Source organism: Mycteria americana, chromosome 3, assembly GCF_035582795.1.
Source record: "Mycteria americana isolate JAX WOST 10 ecotype Jacksonville Zoo and Gardens chromosome 3, USCA_MyAme_1.0, whole genome shotgun sequence".
Lineage (NCBI taxonomy): Eukaryota > Metazoa > Chordata > Aves > Ciconiiformes > Ciconiidae > Mycteria > Mycteria americana.
The window spans coordinates 90,635,122-90,655,891 of NC_134367.1; the positions used below are offsets into that span (position 1 = coordinate 90,635,122).

The 20,770-nt window shown below is 38.6% G+C and overlaps 1 protein-coding gene across 4 annotated transcripts; it reads left to right on the plus strand.

Annotated features, from left to right (window-relative positions):
• Positions 1-211: 211 nt before the first annotated feature.
• Positions 212-18,929, plus strand: SLC30A6 (solute carrier family 30 member 6). 4 transcript variants are annotated; one of them, XM_075496069.1, is made up of 14 exons: positions 212-297; positions 2,913-2,999; positions 3,625-3,709; positions 4,692-4,734; positions 7,291-7,356; positions 7,780-7,860; positions 9,097-9,132; positions 10,023-10,051; positions 10,801-10,849; positions 12,842-12,961; positions 13,252-13,354; positions 13,659-13,706; positions 14,297-14,365; positions 15,843-18,929. In XM_075496069.1, the coding sequence occupies exons 1-14, from the start codon at positions 295-297 to the stop codon at positions 16,338-16,340; spliced, it is 1,317 nt and encodes a 438-aa protein (XP_075352184.1). In that variant the 5' UTR covers positions 212-294; the 3' UTR covers positions 16,341-18,929. The 4 variants fall into 4 exon arrangements, with proteins under 4 accessions (XP_075352184.1, XP_075352183.1, XP_075352186.1 ...); XM_075496068.1 differs by having other exon boundaries at positions 9,957-10,051; positions 15,843-18,927; XM_075496071.1 differs by lacking the exon at positions 212-297 and adding an exon at positions 792-923 and having other exon boundaries at positions 9,957-10,051; positions 15,843-18,927.
• Positions 18,930-20,770: the final 1,841 nt, after the last annotated feature.

Below are 20,770 nucleotides of genomic sequence, written 5' to 3' on the forward strand. Positions count from 1 at the left end.
CTGCCTCCAGGTAAAAGGGGCGAGTTTCTCTGCCGAGTGAAGGCGGCGGGCCAGGGCCGAGGCCGAGGCCAGCCCGAGCCCCCCCAGAGCAGGGAGGCCGCTACCAGCCAGGGCTCCGAGGCGAAGCCCCGCTCCGAGGCCCCGCTCACGGCTCAGGATAGGAGCCCCTTCCGCTACGCGTCACGTCCGCTCCCGCGCATGGCCTTACGGGTCCGTTCGTTGCCGTAGCGACGGAAGGCTCCTCCGCCTCTTCCGGCTTCGCATGGCGCCGTCTCTTCCGGTGCGGGGAATAATATGGTGAGTGGCCCCCGCTGGGGGGAGGGGGTGGGAGGTCGCGGGTGGGAACAGGGTGTAGGAGGCTTCGTGGGGTCGCCGCTCCCGGGCGGGGAGCCCTGCCGTTGCGGTGGGGCCGGTCTGGGCAGGGCGCCCCGGGCCCGGTGCCGGCCCGGCCTGGAGCGCGGCCGCGCCGCCGTCCCCCGCCCCGCTCCTGGCGCGAGCCCCGCTGGGCCGGCGGTGACGTGGCTGCGCGCGGGGGTCCGCCCCGCCTGGCCGGGCCTCCGCCGCGTTCAGGCGCGGGCGGTGTAACCCGCTGGCGTTAGCCGAGCGCCGCCGCTAGCCGCCTGCCGGCGGGGCGGGCCAGGGAGCTGGGGGAAGTGCCCCTTCGCCAAGGCGGCGGCGCCCCGGGGCGCCTGCGGCGGGGCGGCCGGGCCTGGCGCGGCCGTTAACGGCTCTGGGGCCCGGGAGGAGCGCGCGCTGTGGCTTTCCGTGTAGTACTTCCTCTTCAGACCCCGCCGCCCTCCCCCCGTACGCGGTTTCCCCGGTGTCCCTCCAGGGCCGCGTTGGGCAGCCGGCACTGCGGGCAGGGGCCGAGCCGGCAGGGGCGGGATGGGTGCTGGGTGTCGCGGAGGGCTTCTCCGCCGGAGGTGCGTTTCGGCCGAGCGATGTGCGCTCAGCCTTGTAGCCGAGCTATGGGCTGGGTCTCGGTCTCAGCCTCAAAGTTTCCGTTCAACACCCAGTCAGTCAGGGAGCTGAAATTCACACCAGGGCAAAGAAGTTCTATTGCCCCTGCTCCCGTGCCTCTGTCAGAGAGAGCACAGGACTGTTGCTCCTCGTACGTATGGCTCGCTTCCCAAAGAAGAAAAGTAATTCTTCTGGGAGTGACCGCTGTGCATGCTTGTGCGGCTGGGTGTCTAAACTTTCCCTTTTTATGCTGAGCGCAAATGAATTGACATCAGTGTCAATAGCAGGTACTGTCACCTGTTGGCATTGTGGGAGCAGATGCTCACACGCGTAGAAGTTCTTGCGCAGCTGTCCTAGCACCACACGGGCACCTTCGGTGGCTGAGGTATGGGGTAGCTGCCCTCCTGCTCAATGCAGAGGTGTTTCTCTCCTTTGTGTTTCCAGAATTTTAGAAGCTAGGGCACCTTTAATGCCAAAGTGCAACATCTGCTGAATTAGAGCTTGCTTCCAGGGGTGAGCTTTGGCTAGCGTGGGTTTGCACGAGGTTCTCCTCTGTGGTAGAGAATACACAGCTTTAATGCATGGCATCCTTCAGTAAGCAGGGAGGTGTGGCACAGTGCAGTTTGGCAATGGACATAGTGCTAAAAGCATGGGAATGCAATGGGTTCTAAGGTGATAGAGCAGCCTTTGTAAGCAGGCAGCCCGCTGCCTGTTAGAAAAGCTTTCCAAAGTGTTCTGTCATCCTGTATGCCTCCATTGAGAAAAAAGAAAAATCATCATGTAATGATTTGCTAGTAAAGAAAATGGTAAGTGCCAGCCTTTTGCCCCAGGTAAGCTAAACTTAGGATCTGTAGTACCGCTTATTTAATTCATGGCACCCAGGCATATGTGTATTTCTACAGATAATATGAAATACAGCTGTGTTGACAAATGTGTCTGTAAGTTAATTGAGTCTGTTTTGGTGACCAGCCTGTTAGTATGTCTTCTTGTCTTCTGCTGGCAGTTACAGATGTGATAGCTTACAATCAAACCTTATTTCATCCAGCCTGAAATTAATGCATATGACAGACCATCCATCACAAGTCCACAAATTTCTTTTGCAAATCAGAAGGGCTTTTCACGTGGAAAGCTTCTTTGTGGGGAGAGCAGAATTCAGGACAACGAACTAGAAGCTTGGGACCTCTGAGGAAGGGGAGCAAGTGGCATGGTTGATGAATTTTTCTGGTAGTCTGCTCCCTGTCACACTTTCAGGAGAGCCATGTAGCACCCCTTTGCTCCCATCTCCTACAGGCACATGTCTTCTCCACCCCAGGAAAGCGCTTATCTGCATGTAACTAGAAGTTAGGAGAGGGAGCACCTACAGTGACCGCATCTACTGTGTGCATTTACGTTAAGCCGTGACTGAGATTGTTTGTTTGTATGTCTCATCGTGCTACTGGCCTTGTGTCCACCGCATTACAGATGACACCAGCATTGTTTTGATTTTTCTGATGGGTTCTCATTTTTAGAGAGATATATATACATATATATATAAAACCAATATTTTCCTGTTTAATAAACTAGTTGGCTTTGGGTGGGAAGTGTGCATTGATAAAGAAAAATATTTGTGTTTTTGGAATATCTGTAGTAGTTTTATTTGAATAAAAGTAAAAAGACCTCACTCTTTGAATGCTGTTTTGCTATGTTTTCTAGAAAACGTGAATTCTGGATTATATCTAAATGAAGCTTGATTCTGTGTCATTCATCGTTTTTAATGTAATAACCATGTGAAATGGTTATAAAAAAATATTGCTGAATTGAATGCTAATGGGCTATCTCTAGTTAACAAAAAACTCATTCTGATTCTTTGATGTAATTATGAAAATAGCTCATAAATGAAGATTTCCTTTTTGCTAATTTAAACTATGGTTTAAGTAACATTTTTAATTAAACTTTTGATTTTTTTTTTTAAGGGGACAATACACCTGTTCCGCAAATCACAGAGATCATTAGTTGGAAAGTTAACACATGAATTTAGGCTGGTTGCAGCAGATAGGAGGGTAAGTATTTCTTTTAAAAATGAATAATAATAAAAAAGATGTTAACTGTGATAAGTTAAAATACATTATTAACGTGAGAGTTTCTCAATATTTTGAGAATATTTCTTTGAAATTTTCCAGCTGTGCTTAAAAAAAAATCCAGCTGTGAAGCTAGATTCCTTCCTGTACATTATCCCTGTCAGTTAGTGTTCTCCAGAACTGTACTTATATTTAATGTGTTCAGTAGACCTGTAAACTGAATATGCACAGATGTTTTTGGGACCTAAGTTCCAGCACAAAGAAGGGAACCCAGTAATATAAAGTTGTATAAGTCTGTCTTCTAAAGTCAGACGGTGTATGCTGTAATAAAATGCAACTATTATACAAGGGTGATATTTTTTAGACCACAAAGGTATTTTAAGGATGGTGCACAAGCACTGTTTATAAATGAGTTTTGAGACAATCTGTAAAGTTAAAGATAGAATATGGGCTTGTTGTTCTGAAATGAGTTGTAAATTTTTGAGAGGGAGGGGAAGCCAGTTCTGCTTCCATGATGAAGTACTGCAGTAGTGTTTTTTAAAACCAGATAGATATATTTTTGTCTTGTAAATTTTAGACGATGTAAAATATTTATTCTCATCAACAGTCCTGGAAGATCTTGCTGTTTGGTGCTATAAATTTAATATGTATTGGATTCCTGCTAATGTGGTGCAGCTCTACAAACAGCATAGGTAGGTGGCTCTCTTGTACTGAAACTACAACTAACTACCATGTGTTTCTTGGCTTGTGAAGTTCCAACATACTAGTTGGAACTTCACAAAGTTCCAACTTCACAAAGCAAAGTTCAGCATGTAATGGAGTGAGGTGGCTCCACAGCCAGGTTTGGAAAGTGCTTCCTTTTGATTTGCCACAGTCAGTTTAGAGGCGTTTCTTGCAAGCAGGTGTGGATGGGTGAAAGTCCTTCAAAGTTTGCAAGGTTTTCCAGACCTGCTGGTTGTTTTCTTCCTGCAGTACCCTCTTTTAAGATTGCAAAAAAGCAGACTTTTAAGCTAGTCCTCAAACCTGTTCCTTATATAAATAGTACCAGTGACATATAGAACCCTCACTTGCAGTTGAATGAAGATGTTTGTAGTGTGGCAAACGGCTTCTCCCATTCCAGGAATGCCCCTTCTCAGTATTTTGTATATCTTCTACTGTTGTATAGCGGCTCCAAGATGCTTCCCATCATCTGTACTGAAAGTAGAACACCTTACACTTTTAATTTGTGGCACGGGTTTTCTTGCAGTTTCAAGATGGGTCGGAGAAGCAAAACAAGTAAAAAATTCTGTTGAACCTACTTTTCAGTGCATTAATGCACGTAAGAGATCTCTTGCTCTTGCTTTGGTGGATGATGTGTTACTAGAAGATCTCGTGACTTTCCTGTATTTAAATTCTTAGTCACAAGCTTAATACCTTTTGTATCTGGGCATTATTATGTGATTTATTAGAATTAGAATTGCGATAATCAACCTGTTTATGAAGCTAATTATATTGGTGTGTTTAGGACATTCATATTATATACACATACAAAAGACAGAAAGACTTGCCCTATCAGCAGAGACAATTTATGAAGGTACAAGATGAAAAAGAGCTGCACAAGAGGGACTTAAAAGAATACAAGTGATTTCTGCATTGAAAAATTATATTAAGTTTTGATATTTGCTTTTTTTACAGCTTTAACTGCTTATACGTATTTGACAATCTTTGACCTTTTCAGGTGAGTTTTTTTCCCATTTAGTCTCACTGTTCATTTGTGCCTGTCTTTTGTATATTTCTATACATATAAAATTTATTTACAGTTACAAACACGTGTTATTTAGAGTTACCAGTATAAAAACAGTAACTGCTTTAAATATAGCTTAAATTAGTATAAAATTTTACAGCACAATAAATAGATTATGAAAACCACCATAGCTGTATTGAGAATGACTAGTAACAAATCATTTCAGTCATGGATTTCTCTGTGCAGATGCGTAACAGCATAAAACAGAATCTAGCATCCAACTGTTATCTGGTGGTTCACTTGGAACATTTCCCTAATGCCACAGTCATTGGTTCTGAAGTATCCCCCAGTTTTAGCATCAGGAAACAAGGAGTATGCAATCCTATTTCTATTTCAAAATATTTCAAGAGCCAGATCCCATGCACTCTTCCGATAAGGTCATTAGATATTTTTAGTATTTTTCCTGTTTCCTAACAAAATTATATTAAAACTACTTTAAGTATGAGTTCTGAACACTTTTGATAATATTGATAATACAGACATGAAATATATTCAGTTCTTACCTGAGATGCAGATTGGTAACAGTGGTTGGGGAATAAACTGCGTAAAATGCATGTATTTTTTTAATTATTAACTTACATTATCTTCCTTGCTAGCTCACTAGCTTATGAAAAGTATGGATCAGCTATCTGCAGTCTGTTTTGCCCACTACATACTATAGCTTATCTGACTGATAGTAAAACATTTATAAATAACAGCAGCAAACATGCAGAAAGGAAAATGAATGGTTGATATAGGCACAAAAATACTTAACTTGATCTGTGACTGCATTAGAATTGTGATATAACTTTAATGAATCTCATATTTCTCTTAGAATTTTGTATCTGCTGAGTTTTGTCATCTTGACTCAAAACACCTTTTTCACCTTGGGGAAAGTTTTGATGTTGTATTTTGTGTTTGTATAGAATATTATTTTTTTAGTTTTAGGAGAAGATGGAATACTCCTGGCACTGACATATTAGGTTAATTAGGGGATGGACTAGAAGATTATTTTAACTCACAGCAATCTCCTTCAAGAGTTTTGATTTGCTATAAAGGAGAACAATGCTCAGTAATTCTGCAGAAATCAATTTCTGGTTCTTTCATTTTTGTCATCTTCCTGGTCATTTATAATAGTGTTACTGAGTATATGAATTTACAGTTTTGTATATGAGCAATGTTATTCCCTCTGCTTTTGCTTTTACTCCACACAGCTGTGGATCAGGTTGTGAGGATGTGATTGTTTAGCAGGTGTGGGGATGAGTTCTTGATCCAGTCTGATTTAACATTGTCATTAATTAAGAAAGGGCTGCATAAAGGCACAGATGGCACTGAATCCAGGTGGATTCCAATTAAAAAAAAATGTCCAAAGGGGTAAATAGAGGAAAAACAGGCAACAGAAATGAGACTCACCCTAGAAAAATTCAGGCTAGTACCATGGGGACAAAATAATTGGAATTTCAGATGTTCAACATGAAAGAAAAAGTTGGAAAGAAAACAGCAAGAGAGACCTGTGGCTGTCGGTGAATGGCCAGTTAAATTAGAGCTTGTGTAGATGAATGCAGCCAAAAAAAGTAAATCTGTTTTGGCCATATCTGTAGACAAATTATGCTGTGGAAAAGAAAGGCAATACTTGGCGTAGCCTGAGACTTATTCTCGAATGCTAAACCTAGTTCATGGTATATCTCTAAAAGAAGAGTTTAATGGAGAGCTTTCTTCACTTTTTCACTGGGGTACAAAGGAAGTGACACAAATGTGACAGTCCTGTTGCCTTGCTTATCATGTTCCTTCTCATTTAAATGGCCTTTCTCAGGTTATGGTATTTCTAGGCAAGTTCATAAAGCACATGTAAGAAGAGCATATACTGAGTGCCTAGTTTGATATTTTCATAGGCTTTTGTTTTGTACTTTTCATTACTATGTGCGACACTACTATGTGTGATACCAGACGGTATTAAAAGGATTTTCTCAAACCATCTTTGCCTGTTAGTCAGACTTTGGGGTACCTGGTCTTAACATGCTCCAGATCCCTTTCAGAAAAATTCATGGAGTGCATCCAGATTAAACACTGGTTGTGTTGCTTTGTGTCAGGGCCTCAGTGGAAAAATGCATTGCATTTGGAGTTACGGTAAACTTTATTTAGGCTGAGTGATGTTCTATATTGAAGAAGGTTGGTGGTAGCCTTTGTAAGCACAGCATGCCGTAAGTACAGCATTAGGCTGTCTCCTGGTGTAACAAATTACACTGACTACCATTCCGCTAAAATTACTTTCTGCCCTTTTTATGGGAACAGCTGAGACATCATCGTGCAGTCTCAGTTTTATTCCCAAGCACAACCTTTTCTGGATTCACTGGAACCCTCATTGTGACAGTGATGGAGGGGTTGAGTTCATGGCAAGACCTGGTTATATTCATTTGTCCAGTTCTGATGGCTGAAGTGTATATTTGTAGATTATCCAGTTTGTAAAGGCTGCAGTTATTTATCATAGTCTAATTCTACCCCTTTTTTCAGTTTGGTAACGTGTCTAATAAGCTACTGGGTAATGATGAAGAAACCCAGCCCAGTCTATTCATTTGGGTAAGTACTAATAACAAGATCTAGTGTTTGATAATACATCATGTGATACGTTACTGACTGTCATTGTCTGTATCTCCTAACAGCCATGACTAACGATCTGTGTAAAAGAGCCTAAAAATAAAGACACCCAAGACTGATGTAAAAAACAATTACAGAATAGGGGAGGAGAGGAGAGGAGAGGGGAGGGACAGGAAAAAGAATTAAGAAATGCTTAATTTTAAGCTGTTTGTGGTAAGTGGAGTGTTAGCTTAAAAGAAGTTGAAAATAATGCCTATTCCATAAAACTTCCAGTTTCTTCCTATCTATCTGCTCTTGAACGAATTGGAAATAGTAGGTCTATCCTGCTGGTTCCTACACAGACCAGAATGCATTTGATGCATTGTTCAATGATCAATGTTTCTAAACTTAACTCTCAAATTTCAGGTTTGAAAGGTTTGAAGTTCTAGCTGTATTTGCATCTACGGTTCTGGCACAGCTTGGTGCTCTTTTTATACTGAAAGAAAGGTAGGGATATGTACCATTTTCTTTAATTTTTTGTTACATGTGAAGATATTCCAGATTGAGCAAAAGCATATGCATTCTACATGTAAAAAGATATTGTAGAAAAAAACTTCAAATTTTTTAAAATATTGCTAAACCTTACTGCTCACTTACATTGATTACACTACTTGTAGGCTTTAGATGAAATGACAGGAATTGATAAATGTAATTAAACAGCTTTCAAGGAAAAGACTCAATGTTCTTAAGAGTCGTATTTTCCAAAAAGTTAGGTATTTCATTTAATGCATTTGCCTATGCATCTTGACTTTTTAACTTCATTAGTAGATAAAACTTTTTTTTTTACTTCAGTTACTTCATGAAGTAAAGCAACTTCATAATATATTAAGGATCTGAATGTTTAAGCTATCAACTTCATCAGTCCCTCAGAGTTTGCTCAAGTATTAATTTGGCATACCATCTACTCTTGGAAGCATTTGTATTTCAGGAGGTTAGCCTAAAAAGTTATTTTGGTCTTTAAAAATGAAGAGGCTTTTGTTAACATCTGGAATTTAAGACTGGGGCAGTGTACCTTCCATTTTTCTATTCAGGGGCTCTATTTTCTCTATAAAGGGCTGTGTTAGCAGCTTAGCGATTTTATACTACAGGTTGATCTGTTGTACTGACAGTACACTGGAATGAATTCTAATAATGACACACTGTCAAAGCCTCCAAGTTTTCGAACATAAATTTTAGGAAATTCCCAAAACTTATCATAGGTTTTTCTGTTACAGTTGAAGCTCATTTCTTATTTTACTGGTGGGTAAAAAAAGATTTGTATCTCCACCACAGGATCCAACATCTACTTTATTTGGCCTTGCTTAGTGAGAGGCTGCAAGTCAGGGATTTCAGACTTAGTTTGTTGTGGTTACCAATACCAGTGGTGGCAGTAGCAGTATTTTTTGGCATGTTCATTTACAAGTATCTTTTTATTGTGTGGCAACGTTTGTGGTAGCTAGCACCTATGTGGCACAGTTTGGAAATAGTTGGAAATTCTAAATTACACCCTCCTTTTCAGTGTTAAATGCTTTCATCACTTATAAAACCTGCTGTGCTTATTTAAGCAATTCATTTTTTTGCAGTACTGTATCTGTCAGTTTTTGTTTCTGAATGGCAGCTAATTCTTCAGAACTGAAAAAATATGCTTCGGGTGTCAAGGTTTTATTGTATGAATATAACTCAAATTTTCAATTATTTTTGTAGCGCAGAGCGGTTTCTGGAACAACCTGAGATACACACGTAAGAAATTATTTTCACATGTGAAATGATAGTTTTTTCAGTGTCCCTTTGTGTTTCTAATTCTTAATCGAGCATCTATTAATTACGCAAGTACATTCAACGCCAGATTGGTTTTGGTACCTTGGCACTATGTGCAAGCTATATTGCAGACAGTTTTTTCAAGGTACAATTGAAATGTAATGCACATACTCTCTTAAATAATGATTTAACTATATATTGCTGGTTTTGCTAGCTTAGTTCCTCTCATTTCTTATGGAGGCCTCTCAGGAGGCCTGGTATGTGGGGGGGCAGGACGCTGTGACCACTAGGGAAGTGGAGGTGTTGCAAAGATGATGAAGACTATAAAGAATATGGGGAACGGAAAAGAAGGTGTTATGGGGCAAAAGACTGGGATGTATGGTGAAGTTGTAGTTCTCCTAGGAAAGGGCAGGGGTGTAGGGCATAATTCCATAGGAAACTAAGCTTTTTCTAGCTCTGCTGCTGAGGGGACAATGTATTTTTATCTTCAAAGGACAAACATATATGTGTGTGCATGTATGCAATTAGTTAAAACTGTTACTCAACATTGTGAACGTTATGTACAGCCTAATGTGATAACACTAACGTACAAAGTTCAGTGATCTCATATAACCCTTAAAATGATAATACGCTGCTAGTTATTAAGCATTACACTAGTTTATCTTACTCTTGTTTTCCGTCTCAGTGAAAGATACCAAGTAAAGTATTTTGATATTGTTACTAGTAATTACAGCTTGATTTCATGTTTTGTGATAATGTGAAATTAAGATACTCCTTTTTTTTTTTTTTTTTTTTCCCCTCCCTAGGGGGCGACTGCTGGTTGGTACTTTCGTGGCTCTCTTTTTCAACTTATTTACAATGCTTTCCATTAGGAATAAGCCTTTTGCTTATGTCTCTGAAGGTATGTGATAAATTAATCTATAACAAGAATTGGGAAAAGATTTTAATGTTCCTTTTTTTTATCAAGGTATAACTTGTCTGGTAACTTTCTTAACTAGCAGGTTATTATATTACTATTATACTACTAATATATTACTATTACCTCCATTAATATAACCTCATGCAGTTTAGAATTGCCATCCGAATTTCAACTCTAGTTTGCTTATAGGGCTCTCTGAGTAGTATGTAGTCATTAATATCATAAACTGAGTATCATTTTAATGCTGAAGTACCCTTTATTTTCATTCTTTTGGATTCAACCAGTGAAGGTCATCTGACATATCAGAACTTTGAAGACATTTTGTGGATATATTAATGGATCAAAAATAAATTAATGTAATAATTCTTCTTAATAGCTCTTTTACGTGGGACTTTTTCACTGTGTAGTAGGCTTGCAATCATTCCCACTAACTGTAAATTGTTTATAGGTATAATTATATATTATACTTTATATTATATAAAAGATAATTATGATGGTTATAATCTGCAATTATATTTGTATTTAATCAGTTCAGATTATTATGAGAGACAGTCATTTTACTTACTGCCTAGAAAAATCAGACTTTGTGGTTTTTTTGAGTGACAGTGAATCTGTTGAGATACATTTATTAATTCAGTGTATTGGGTTCTTCCCTTAAAGTAAAACTTTAAGTGTACTTTAAAATGGATACCTTTACTCGTAGTCATTTTATTACCTTCTTTCCTTTGCAGCTGCCAGCACAAGTTGGCTTCAGGAGCATGTTGCAGATCTTAGTAGAAGGTAAAGCTTTATGTTTTTCAAAATTGTTAGCTTCTGGATGGCAGTGTCGTTTTTTTGTGTATAATAATGATTTGTGTGGGTATTGAGGCATAAACTGTTGTGTATTAGAGCTTTTAAAATAGCTTTACCTACTGTAGGTCTAGTGTATGAACTCTAGAGCAAACGTTGTCTCTCATATTTCCCAGATACATCAATCTAGTAGAAATACATCTTTCTGCATAACTTTCCCTTTGAATGTGTTCAGTACATTGTATGTAATTCTCTCCGTGGATGAGGTGAGGTAAACTAGCTTTGTGCTGTGCAGACTTGAACTGCATTTCTCAACAAGCATTACCTGAGTGATATATTTTGTAGTAATTTGTGTTTATTTAACTCTGCAAGGTGGGCAAATGACTAGGATGGTTGCAGTTTAAATGTGATACATGAAACAGGTTACTCACTGAAACATAGCTATGGAAGCTCCTCACCTGTCCAGCAGGAAACTGGAAAGTCTGTGTCTTCCAGGGGCTGAAGCAGTATTGCTCATTCATCTTGTCTGTTAACTCTCATGCTTGTATTGGATATCTGACTGCGAGATAACATTGTTTACAAATCATTTTGTCAGATGTCAGAAACGTTTATTTTGAGCCATACATGTTCTTCCAAGTACTTATGCTGTCACTATCAAAATAAGAATGTTAAACCATATTGTATAACATGTTAAGTAGGCTGCAAAGCCCATCTGTTTCTGCGTGTGGTGATTTTTGTATACAGTTGAGGAAAGCAGAGAACGCTGGCTTGTTAAACAGAATAATTTATTTTTGTATGGGTATAAGGTATTACAACATCAGACCCAAATTCTGCAAAACAGCTTTGGAAGGCTAACAGTAGGGTTGCCCAAGTACCTGGAGTTTCAGTGTTAAAAAAAAAAAAAAAAAAAAGTGGATAGCAATCACAGACATTAGCAGAGTTTTTCTTTAACGATGTGGTAACACAGTGTTACGGGGAAGGACACAGATGGATAACTTGAAGGGCTCTCAGATCAAGAATCTAGAATTACTACTGGGTTTTGAGATGGCCTGTAGACAATTATGCCAACAATTTTGAAAAAATTATTAAATTTGGTTAGTACATATACAGCTATTTCAGATGTGAAGCAGTGCTGATTACAAAATATCTGCACCTATATATAATTATGTTGACTAAAATTCTTACAGGAGCAGACCAGCACATGATGTCTAAACATAGGTTGGCTCTAAACAGAGCAACAAAACATTTCATGTTGTCTTTGCCTTTAAATTTTCCAGTACGTGACATGCACTTACATTCACTGGGAAGTACAGAAACCCTTTTCTCTCTTCATGCTCCCATTGATAGGAGATAACTATAAATAAATAACTTTTCCCAATGTTCCCTCATGGGTTTTTTGGTCTCCTCTTCTTCAACTAGCTGGTCTCCTCCCTCTTTTCAGACTCCGTGAATTAGTTAGCTTTCGTTTTAGAATGCTTTTGCACACCAGGGAGGCAGATGGATTGAAGACTAGAGATATGCAAACCCCCCAAGACTTACATATATGTAATAGCAATATCTGAATCTGTAAAGTACTTGTGTTGTGTACAGCTGACACAGCTACCTATGTTGGAAAGAAAATAGAAAGTAGCACAAGATACGTATTTTAACGTATAGAAAAACTGTATAAAGAGAAGTGTAGTATAATATCTTGTACATGGGAAGATAAACTTAAAGCAAACTTAAGATGCAAGAGGTAAGTGTTAGTTTCAGATATGAGAGAGAATGTGACGTGGATCTAAACTTGATTAATTTTTGCTGACCTCAGACTATTACAGAACTTTGAGCAGAATTAGAAGGGCCTTTTCAGTCCTCAGAGACATCATTTGCTGTGACTGCAAGGTGTATTTGAAGTCAAATGCTGAAATAGTGGGTGTAACTCTTTTGGGTTTTGAAGTAATGATGAACAGCTAGCTGACAGCTGCTTTTTCTGGTTTTTTACAGTATTTGTGGAATCATCCCAGGATTGAGTAGCATCTTTCTGCCACGAATGAACCCTTTTGTCTTGATTGATATAGCTGGAGCTCTAGCTCTTTGCATTACATACATGCTCATTGAAATCAAGTATGTACAGTTGTTTAAAAAAGTAACTTTTTGTATCCAGTCTATGGGAAATCACATTTTTTACATGAAAGGAATGATCTCATCAAAAGCTGTATTTTGTATGAGTGGGATTGCAACTCCATTAATATATTCATCTTTTTTCAAAGACGTATAGTTCAGATAAGATTAGTATGTGTCATATTCTGTAAGTGTATGTAATTTAAAAGAATGAAAAAGAATCAAAAGAAAAGTCTTATGCCTTTTAAAAACGCACATACCTGTTTTTCTTTAAAGTTGCTCTTTCTCTCTAGCAATTACTTCGCTGTAGACACAGCCTCTGCTATAGCAATTGCTTTGATGACATTTGGTACCATGTATCCCATGAGTGTCTACAGTGGGAAAGTACTACTCCAGGTGAGGCAATGTCACAAAACAAGGTTTTTTGTGGTTTGTTTTGTTAAATGCCCTTATTTTTTAAAAAAACATAAAATCTGTTTTAAGCATTTGAATAGGAAGTGTTCCAAGGGCAATTTGTGATGTGCTAGAAGAATTTTAAGGGCAGTAGAAATATGCATCATGAAGTCATAAGAATTTATTGTTCAATGCCATTGCTCTCTTGTGTAGGTAGACCAGACTTAAAGACTCTCTTACTTAAACAGGGCCAGTTAATCTTTATTATAACTTTTTTCTTCTTTTTTTTTCTTTTTTTTCCTGAAAGACAACCCCACCTCATGTGATTGGCCAGTTAGATAAACTTCTTAGAGAGGTAAGTTGGTGTATAAAACATAACACAGTGTGCACAGCTAACATTAAATAAGCATTCAGGAATATGGCGTGTTTTTGTGAGTAGTCCAAGAAGATTGCCAAAGAATTAATTTTTTAATATTATTTTTTAGCTGCATGTAGAAAATATGGATCTTACTATCTAAGATGAATAGTGCCATTCAGGTATCTGGAACAAATCTGTTAAAGGAGTGCAGGCTGTTGTTTTTATTAGCTAAATTTGAGCTACTGTTGAAGTGGTTTACAAATGTGAGTGGGGGGAGGAAAAGGAGTACAGGCAGCTGTTGACTTACAGCATATCAAGTTGAGAAAATATTGCAATTTGGCAGCAAGAGTTACTTGAAATGTAAATCCGCTTTTTGATGGATTTGGATGTTTAAAGAGTAGCGAAAGTACAGTAGATAAGCATTAGTGGCATCTTTAACAGACATCGTCCATTCTGTGTATGGAAGCTTTTATTTCACTACTGAAAATGCTGTATTATTCAGCTATGTGTAAAAGTACATTTCTAAAAGGATTTGAAACATTATTTCTAATTTATTTTCCTATTTCTGGATGTTTGTGTAAAATTAGGTTTCAACTTTGGATGGTGTCTTGGAAGTTCGAAATGAGCATTTCTGGACATTAGGTTTTGGCACTTTGGTAAGTTATGTCTTTATTGTCTTTTTAGCCTTTAAAAAAGAGTTGTCAGTTACTACTTTAAATTTTTTATTTAAATAAAGTAAGATATTTCTTCTGAAATCTTAAATATAAAAAAATTTGATGGAGTCAGTATTCAGTCCTTGTGATTTATTGCAAAACTTCTCTTCCCCTGTCCTTTATATTTTTTAAAGCTTTGTTGTTGGTTAATATTATTTATGTATATTGCAGCTCTGGATTAAAGCATGGATTTTGCAACTCTAGAATTTCTTTTGTATTTTAGCAGTGAAGAAAACCCCAAACAATAGTAAAAACATTTTTTCAAATGTTATATTAGTGTAAATTGTCTCAGAGGGGAAAAAAAGAAAACTGTAAACCTTCAGGTACCAAAGGCCTACAGTAGAATCATATGTTTTCAGCATTTCTGGGGGAGGGGGTGGAAAAAACCAACCACAGTTGTGTACTGATATTCTGTAAGCTGAAAGAAATGAAGGGTTTTTTTGTAAAACAGAATGAACACACTGAACTCAGTTATTCCTAAGTTGATGTAGGTATGTTGTGACAGCCAGAAAATTAAGATTCTTAGAATTTTTCTCTACTTCTGAATTCTTCCAGTATGCTACCCTTCTTAAAAAAAGAAAAAGGCAGCAGCTCTGACTTGCTAATGTGAAAATAGCTTTCAGTTTACTAATCTGCCATCCAAAATACTGGATCACAGCATTGTTGGATTGATCACAGATATTTAAAAAACCTTTGTATGCATATTTACGTATTGGCATCTTCCAGAATGTAGTAGAAACTTCCTGAGACCTGGATATGTTTTCAGCTGCAGCATCTGATGTAAAAATGGCTTATATGGCACAAGCTGTGAACCATGTTCTTTATTAAATATGAATTCAAAAAGCACGTGAGGGGTTCTGTTTTGTGTCCTGTTCTCTTCTGCAGCAGTAGTTCAAGCTAAAGGAGATAGCGTTACTGAGAGGAAGGCAGGAGCAGCCCACAGTTATATGCACGTCCAGGAGAAACTCTTAGTCTGAGTTCCACAAGGGGCGTTGCCTCTGTTCTTGCTAATGGTCCCATTTTGAGTGTGTCTGCTGTGCGTGTTCTCTTGCCTGCTCCAACAGTACAGTGATGACACTTTTTCCTAAATTTGTCTGCACTTTGTTGTTTTGGGCCACTTTTTTCCCTGGCTGTTGCCTCTCCTTTCCTGCCATCACATGTTGTATTTTATAGTTTGGTTTTAAGAGTCACTTTTCCTGAATTATGATCTTGATATGTTCATAAGAGATCAATGCATTAGGAAAGATCAAAATGTATCCTAATTACGGAATTTAAAAAGTTTCTCAATTTAGTCAGTAGTCTCCATTGCGAAAGGTCTTTGCATAATTCTCTGCAGGATAACTTACCTCTTCTTGGATGCATATGGAGAATCTTTATCGAAGTAACAGTTAACAGCCAACTTACTTTTATCACTTTCTAGGCTGGATCAGTACATGTCCGAATTCGGAGAGATGCAAATGAACAAATGGTACTTGCCCATGTCACTAACAGATTATGCGCATTGGTCTCTACCTTGACTGTTCAGATTTTCAAAGATGACTGGATCAGACCTACCTTATCATCTGTGCCTATTGCAAACAATATTCTGAACCTTTCGGATCATCATGTTATTCCAATGCCATCTTTGAAAGCTGCTGATAATTTGAACCCTGTTACATCCACTCCAGCTAAGCCCAGCAGCCCACCGCCAGAATTTTCTTTTAATACACCAGGCAAAAATGTGAGTCCAGTCATCCTTTTAAACACTCAGACAAGGCCCTATGGATTGGGCTTTAATCATGGATCTGCACCGTACAGCAGTGTACTCAATCAAGGATTTGGAATATCGGGAATGGGAGCAACTCAAGGATTCAGAACTGGTTTTACAAATGTCCCAAGCAGATATGGAACAACCACTCGTGGGCAACCCCGACCATAATAAACACCATTATTTATTGTACTTAAGGGTATTGACTTAATTCTTTTATTACCCAATTTTTATAAACATTTGGAATGTCAGATCATTCTAAATGGCTGGGAACAAGTGCATTGTTCATATTCATGAAATGGTTAAATTGCAATTTTTTTCTTTGCATCAGCAGTAGCCCGTGTAATGCCACAAATATTTTCCAGACTCATGATACTTTACAGGTAGTTTTTACAGAGTGTCTGTTTCTATTCAGCTTTTAATTCACTTTTCTTTATTTTCCCAAGAATGTATGGAGATATAGCACAACTCCATAAGAGAGTAAAATTGTGACCAGGTAGCATTTTTTTTCTAATGAGAATCGCTTACTGAATGCTGAATAGCTGAGAGAATAAGAAATTGCAGAAATACAAGTCCCAGTTTTTAGAGATGTTTTGATTGCTGTATTAAGCCATCTTTTGGCAAAGTCACAATTAGTTTTTGGTTGCAAAAATCCATCAATATTAATATTGTGGCCATTGTGAAGACAATCTGGCATTTCAGATTCTAATTAATTTTGTGAAGCCATGTTTTTACATTTTTATTGATGCTTTTACAGAAATTCAGATGGTTCGGCAACCATTTTCTAGTTGTAAGTATTCCATATTCATCTCTGATATTTCTTCCTTTTTGGTTAACTGCAAAATTATTTAGCAATATACTGGGAAATAAAATATTTCAAACTTAAGATTTTACAAGCACCTCTTTTTTACTATTGCCCCTATTTAAGATACAGAGCAGATGGCTGTATTGTTTCTGAAGCCAGTATTTCATTTTTGACTACGGAAAGTATTCTCTGATTTGATTGTGACTTTGTATTTTTCCTCTTTGTATTTCTTCTGTAGTTTCAGGGGAAAATATATCTATTTATATTCCTGGTTTATATCTAGACTACAGGTCAGTGATCACTGACAGTTTTAAAGTCATTGCTAGAGTGCTTAACCTTTGGGGCACACTTGGAACAAGACTGCCTAACTTGCCTCTGCTTCTGCATTATTGTTCTACTGTACATCTAGAAGGCCATATTTCTTCAGGGCCTTTCTCAGAGAGCTCTTCCCTCTGACTGCTGTCTTTTTCTTCACTGCTCTGGTAACAGGGAAAGGCCTTTTAGAAATACTTCGATTTTTTTCTGTTCTCCTGTGCAGTATGTATCTTTTAATTCCCTAGCCAATACCTCCTCTGCACTTTCTTCTGCATCTCTTGGCTGTTGAGGAATGGGTTGCCCATTCCTGTTGTTTCACTTGCAACTCAGGGTGCTATATATTGGCTTCCACCTTGTTAATCTGTATACTAAGTCAGTCTCTCCATTTGTCCAGGGTGGTTATATGGAGCTGTAGTATCTCAGGGACTCCAAAGATATTCATGTTACCTGAAGATAATGGGTTCGATAGAGAAACCTTTCTCATAGAACTGAGTTGAGAAAAAACAGCCTTCATTTGAATTTCCAAGATCTGTGGCCTCTTCACATTGGCTGAGGATTTCCTTTTCTGCATAAGGACATTGCTTTCCTTCCCACCCCCGCCCCCCTTTTTTCCCCTCCACTACCTGTGTTTCTTGCTCTGACCGTGGAGGAGGGCATCACTCTTGCAAACAAAGCAAGGTGACATTCTGCATGATGGTATCTTGCCGGGATGTTTTAGGCTGAGGGTAGTGTCCAGGCTGCCACTGGTATACAGTCCATGTAAGCGACAAGTAGGGAATCTAGTTCTGTACTTCATTTGCAGCAAGAGTTAACAATTTCGTTGCTGTGTTAAAAAATGTAATGACCTGGAAAACTTGCAGTTAAAGATGACAATGAACTTGTAACAATTGGCTATGTTTCTATGAGGTCAGTATTAGCTCAATAATCACCTTTGTTTCGTTACTCTGTTTTTATGTGTAGTCTATTACATGTGCCATTGCTGCATGGGAATTGACTGAAGTACAGAACACTTGAACAGATTCTCTGTACCTCTTGGGTGCTGAACTAGACTGCGCTCTCTACAGCATCTGCAACACCTTAGAGCCAGCAGAATGTTTACAATATACTACTCTCGTGTGGCCTATTTGAGAATTGTTCCTTACTCCAGTTTCATAACTGAACACTTGCCCTTTTTCTGACAGTTTAAATACGTTGTATTATATTGGTTGCATGCCTACTTGTTTTTAGTAGAAAATTAAAGCTCCATTTTATTAAAAAATGAAGCTGATCTTTGATTTAAAATGAGAAGGGAGAATGAGAATCCCAGAATTCTGAGTGCAATATAATCACTTTAACAAAATTATTTTTTGGAGTGATTGTTTACAATATATATCATATGCGCAGATGATAAAGATTCTTTTAGAGATTAGAACAGCTTTTTAGCTGCTTTATTGTTATGAATATATTAAGAATATTTGTTAAATCAGCACAGAGTAAAATGTCTCCTTTTATACGAGGAAAATAAAATCAGTGTCATTCTTAAATGATAAGGAAAAAGTGGTAATTTGTGTGCAAGATTTTATAGTTATCTTTTTATATATATATTGATTGTGATGCTCTCAGGTGATACTTCAATCTCAATGAGCAGATGTGTGAAACTTTAGAACTGTTTTGCTGGGTCTGCTACAAATGTAGACTGGGTCTTTGTAATAATTCTACAGAAAGCATTTTTACTGCATTTTGTCTTTTCGAATTGTGTTTTGCTGTTAGGTGGTCACAATCTAAATGTTTCTTTGAAATGTGGTGAATAAGAATTGCTAATGTATATCGTCTTCATTCCTGGTGATAGGAATGCTGCCCCAGCTAGAGGAGAAAGAGGACTGGTGCTCACTGTCATTTCTGTCTGCCAGAGGATTTGGCATTGTTACTCCCTTAACTTGTTCCAACTGTGATTGCATAGCATCACTTCACTTGTAGGTAAATGCATCAAGCTTTAGAGAATGTGAGGGGCATGTACCATTACTTAGGCTTAAGATTCTTGTGAAAAACTGCATTGTCCTGATATAAAAGAAGCTAAAGTGCCTACTACAATACAAATAACTAATGTGATATGAGGGAGGAGGGGGGCGGTTGCAGCTTTACCTATTGAGTAATGGCTCTTGAGTTAATTCTGTTCTGCGTTCCCTTCACCCAGAAAACAACCACATACACCTTTAGGAGAACTCTGACAAGACAGTGACAGCCTCCTGTGGGTGGTAGATTGATGATTCCCCCCCCCCCCCCCCCCTTGACTGAGATGTGACAAATCCTATTCAAGGAGAGAACCTGTGCAGCAATTCTGCTGATTTGTGTAATTACCAGATTAGTTGAAGTCCCTTAGTGGATTTCTGGCCCCTGCTGCCACCATCCAACAGGGACAGAGAAACTATCCAGGGACAGTTTTTTCAATGTAAAGTCTGAATTCTGAAGTGATTATCTGTACTGTGCATATCCAGATCCTGCAGATCGGGATACTTAGTGATATTCAGTGTGGAAGCTGGGAGTGGAAGAGATACCAGTAACTGGTCTTTTAACTTGTATTTTTGTTTTCTAGGTATTTTATCAAACGGCTAGACTTTCTCCTACCTGCCTGTTCTCCTCTGCCTTAGTAGCAGTGAGAACCCACCTTGCACCATGTCTTTGCTTTACTGACTACTTCAGGTTCTTGTGTTTTTGGGAGCTTAGATTCTTGGATGCAGGCAGTTACTGGGCTGATGTAAATTTTCCTTCCAGCAGTTATTTTTTAAATGAATGATCATATAAATTGCTGAGATGATCACCCTTCCCTCTTTAAGTAAAGCCTTTCCAAGGCTCACATCCAGTTAAAAGATGGCCCTCCTGTACCAAAAAACCCACACCAAAACAAAAAACCCACAAAAAACAAGCGGGGGGGGGAAGGGAGCAAGCCTCTTCATGTTTTCTTCATGTTTTGAGAACCATTGACTCATATTACACCAACCTATATCTCATTTATTTGAACTGAGCAAACATAATTCAAGAGAACTGCATGATCAGGCAGTGAGAAGTGGGTGCCAAAATTTACATGCCAGAGATTTGGTTTAAATTACATGGTTAAATTATGGTTTCAACTAACTCTAATAGAGATTTTAAAAAATTAGGCTTTTCCCAGTTATAACAACCCTCTGATCCCACATTTCACAATGAAGCCTGTTTTAAGTTAACTTTCAAGTTATTGAAGCAGCAAAGTGGCACACTGCAAATGCATAAAGCATTTTTCAGAGGCCCTGCAAAGTATGAAGTACCACAAGAGTTCACCTGTAAAAATGAAATTAGCCACACAAAGTGATGTTTAATATTTCTGTATATAGCCATTTTGTTACCTTTTTTCACCACTTAGGAGGGTGCAGTAGGTGCTTTATACTGCTCAGAGTATTCAAACTTCAGAAGATTTCAATTAGTAGTTTAGAATGTTTTCTCATGGGCTGAAGTAGAGGAGAATATG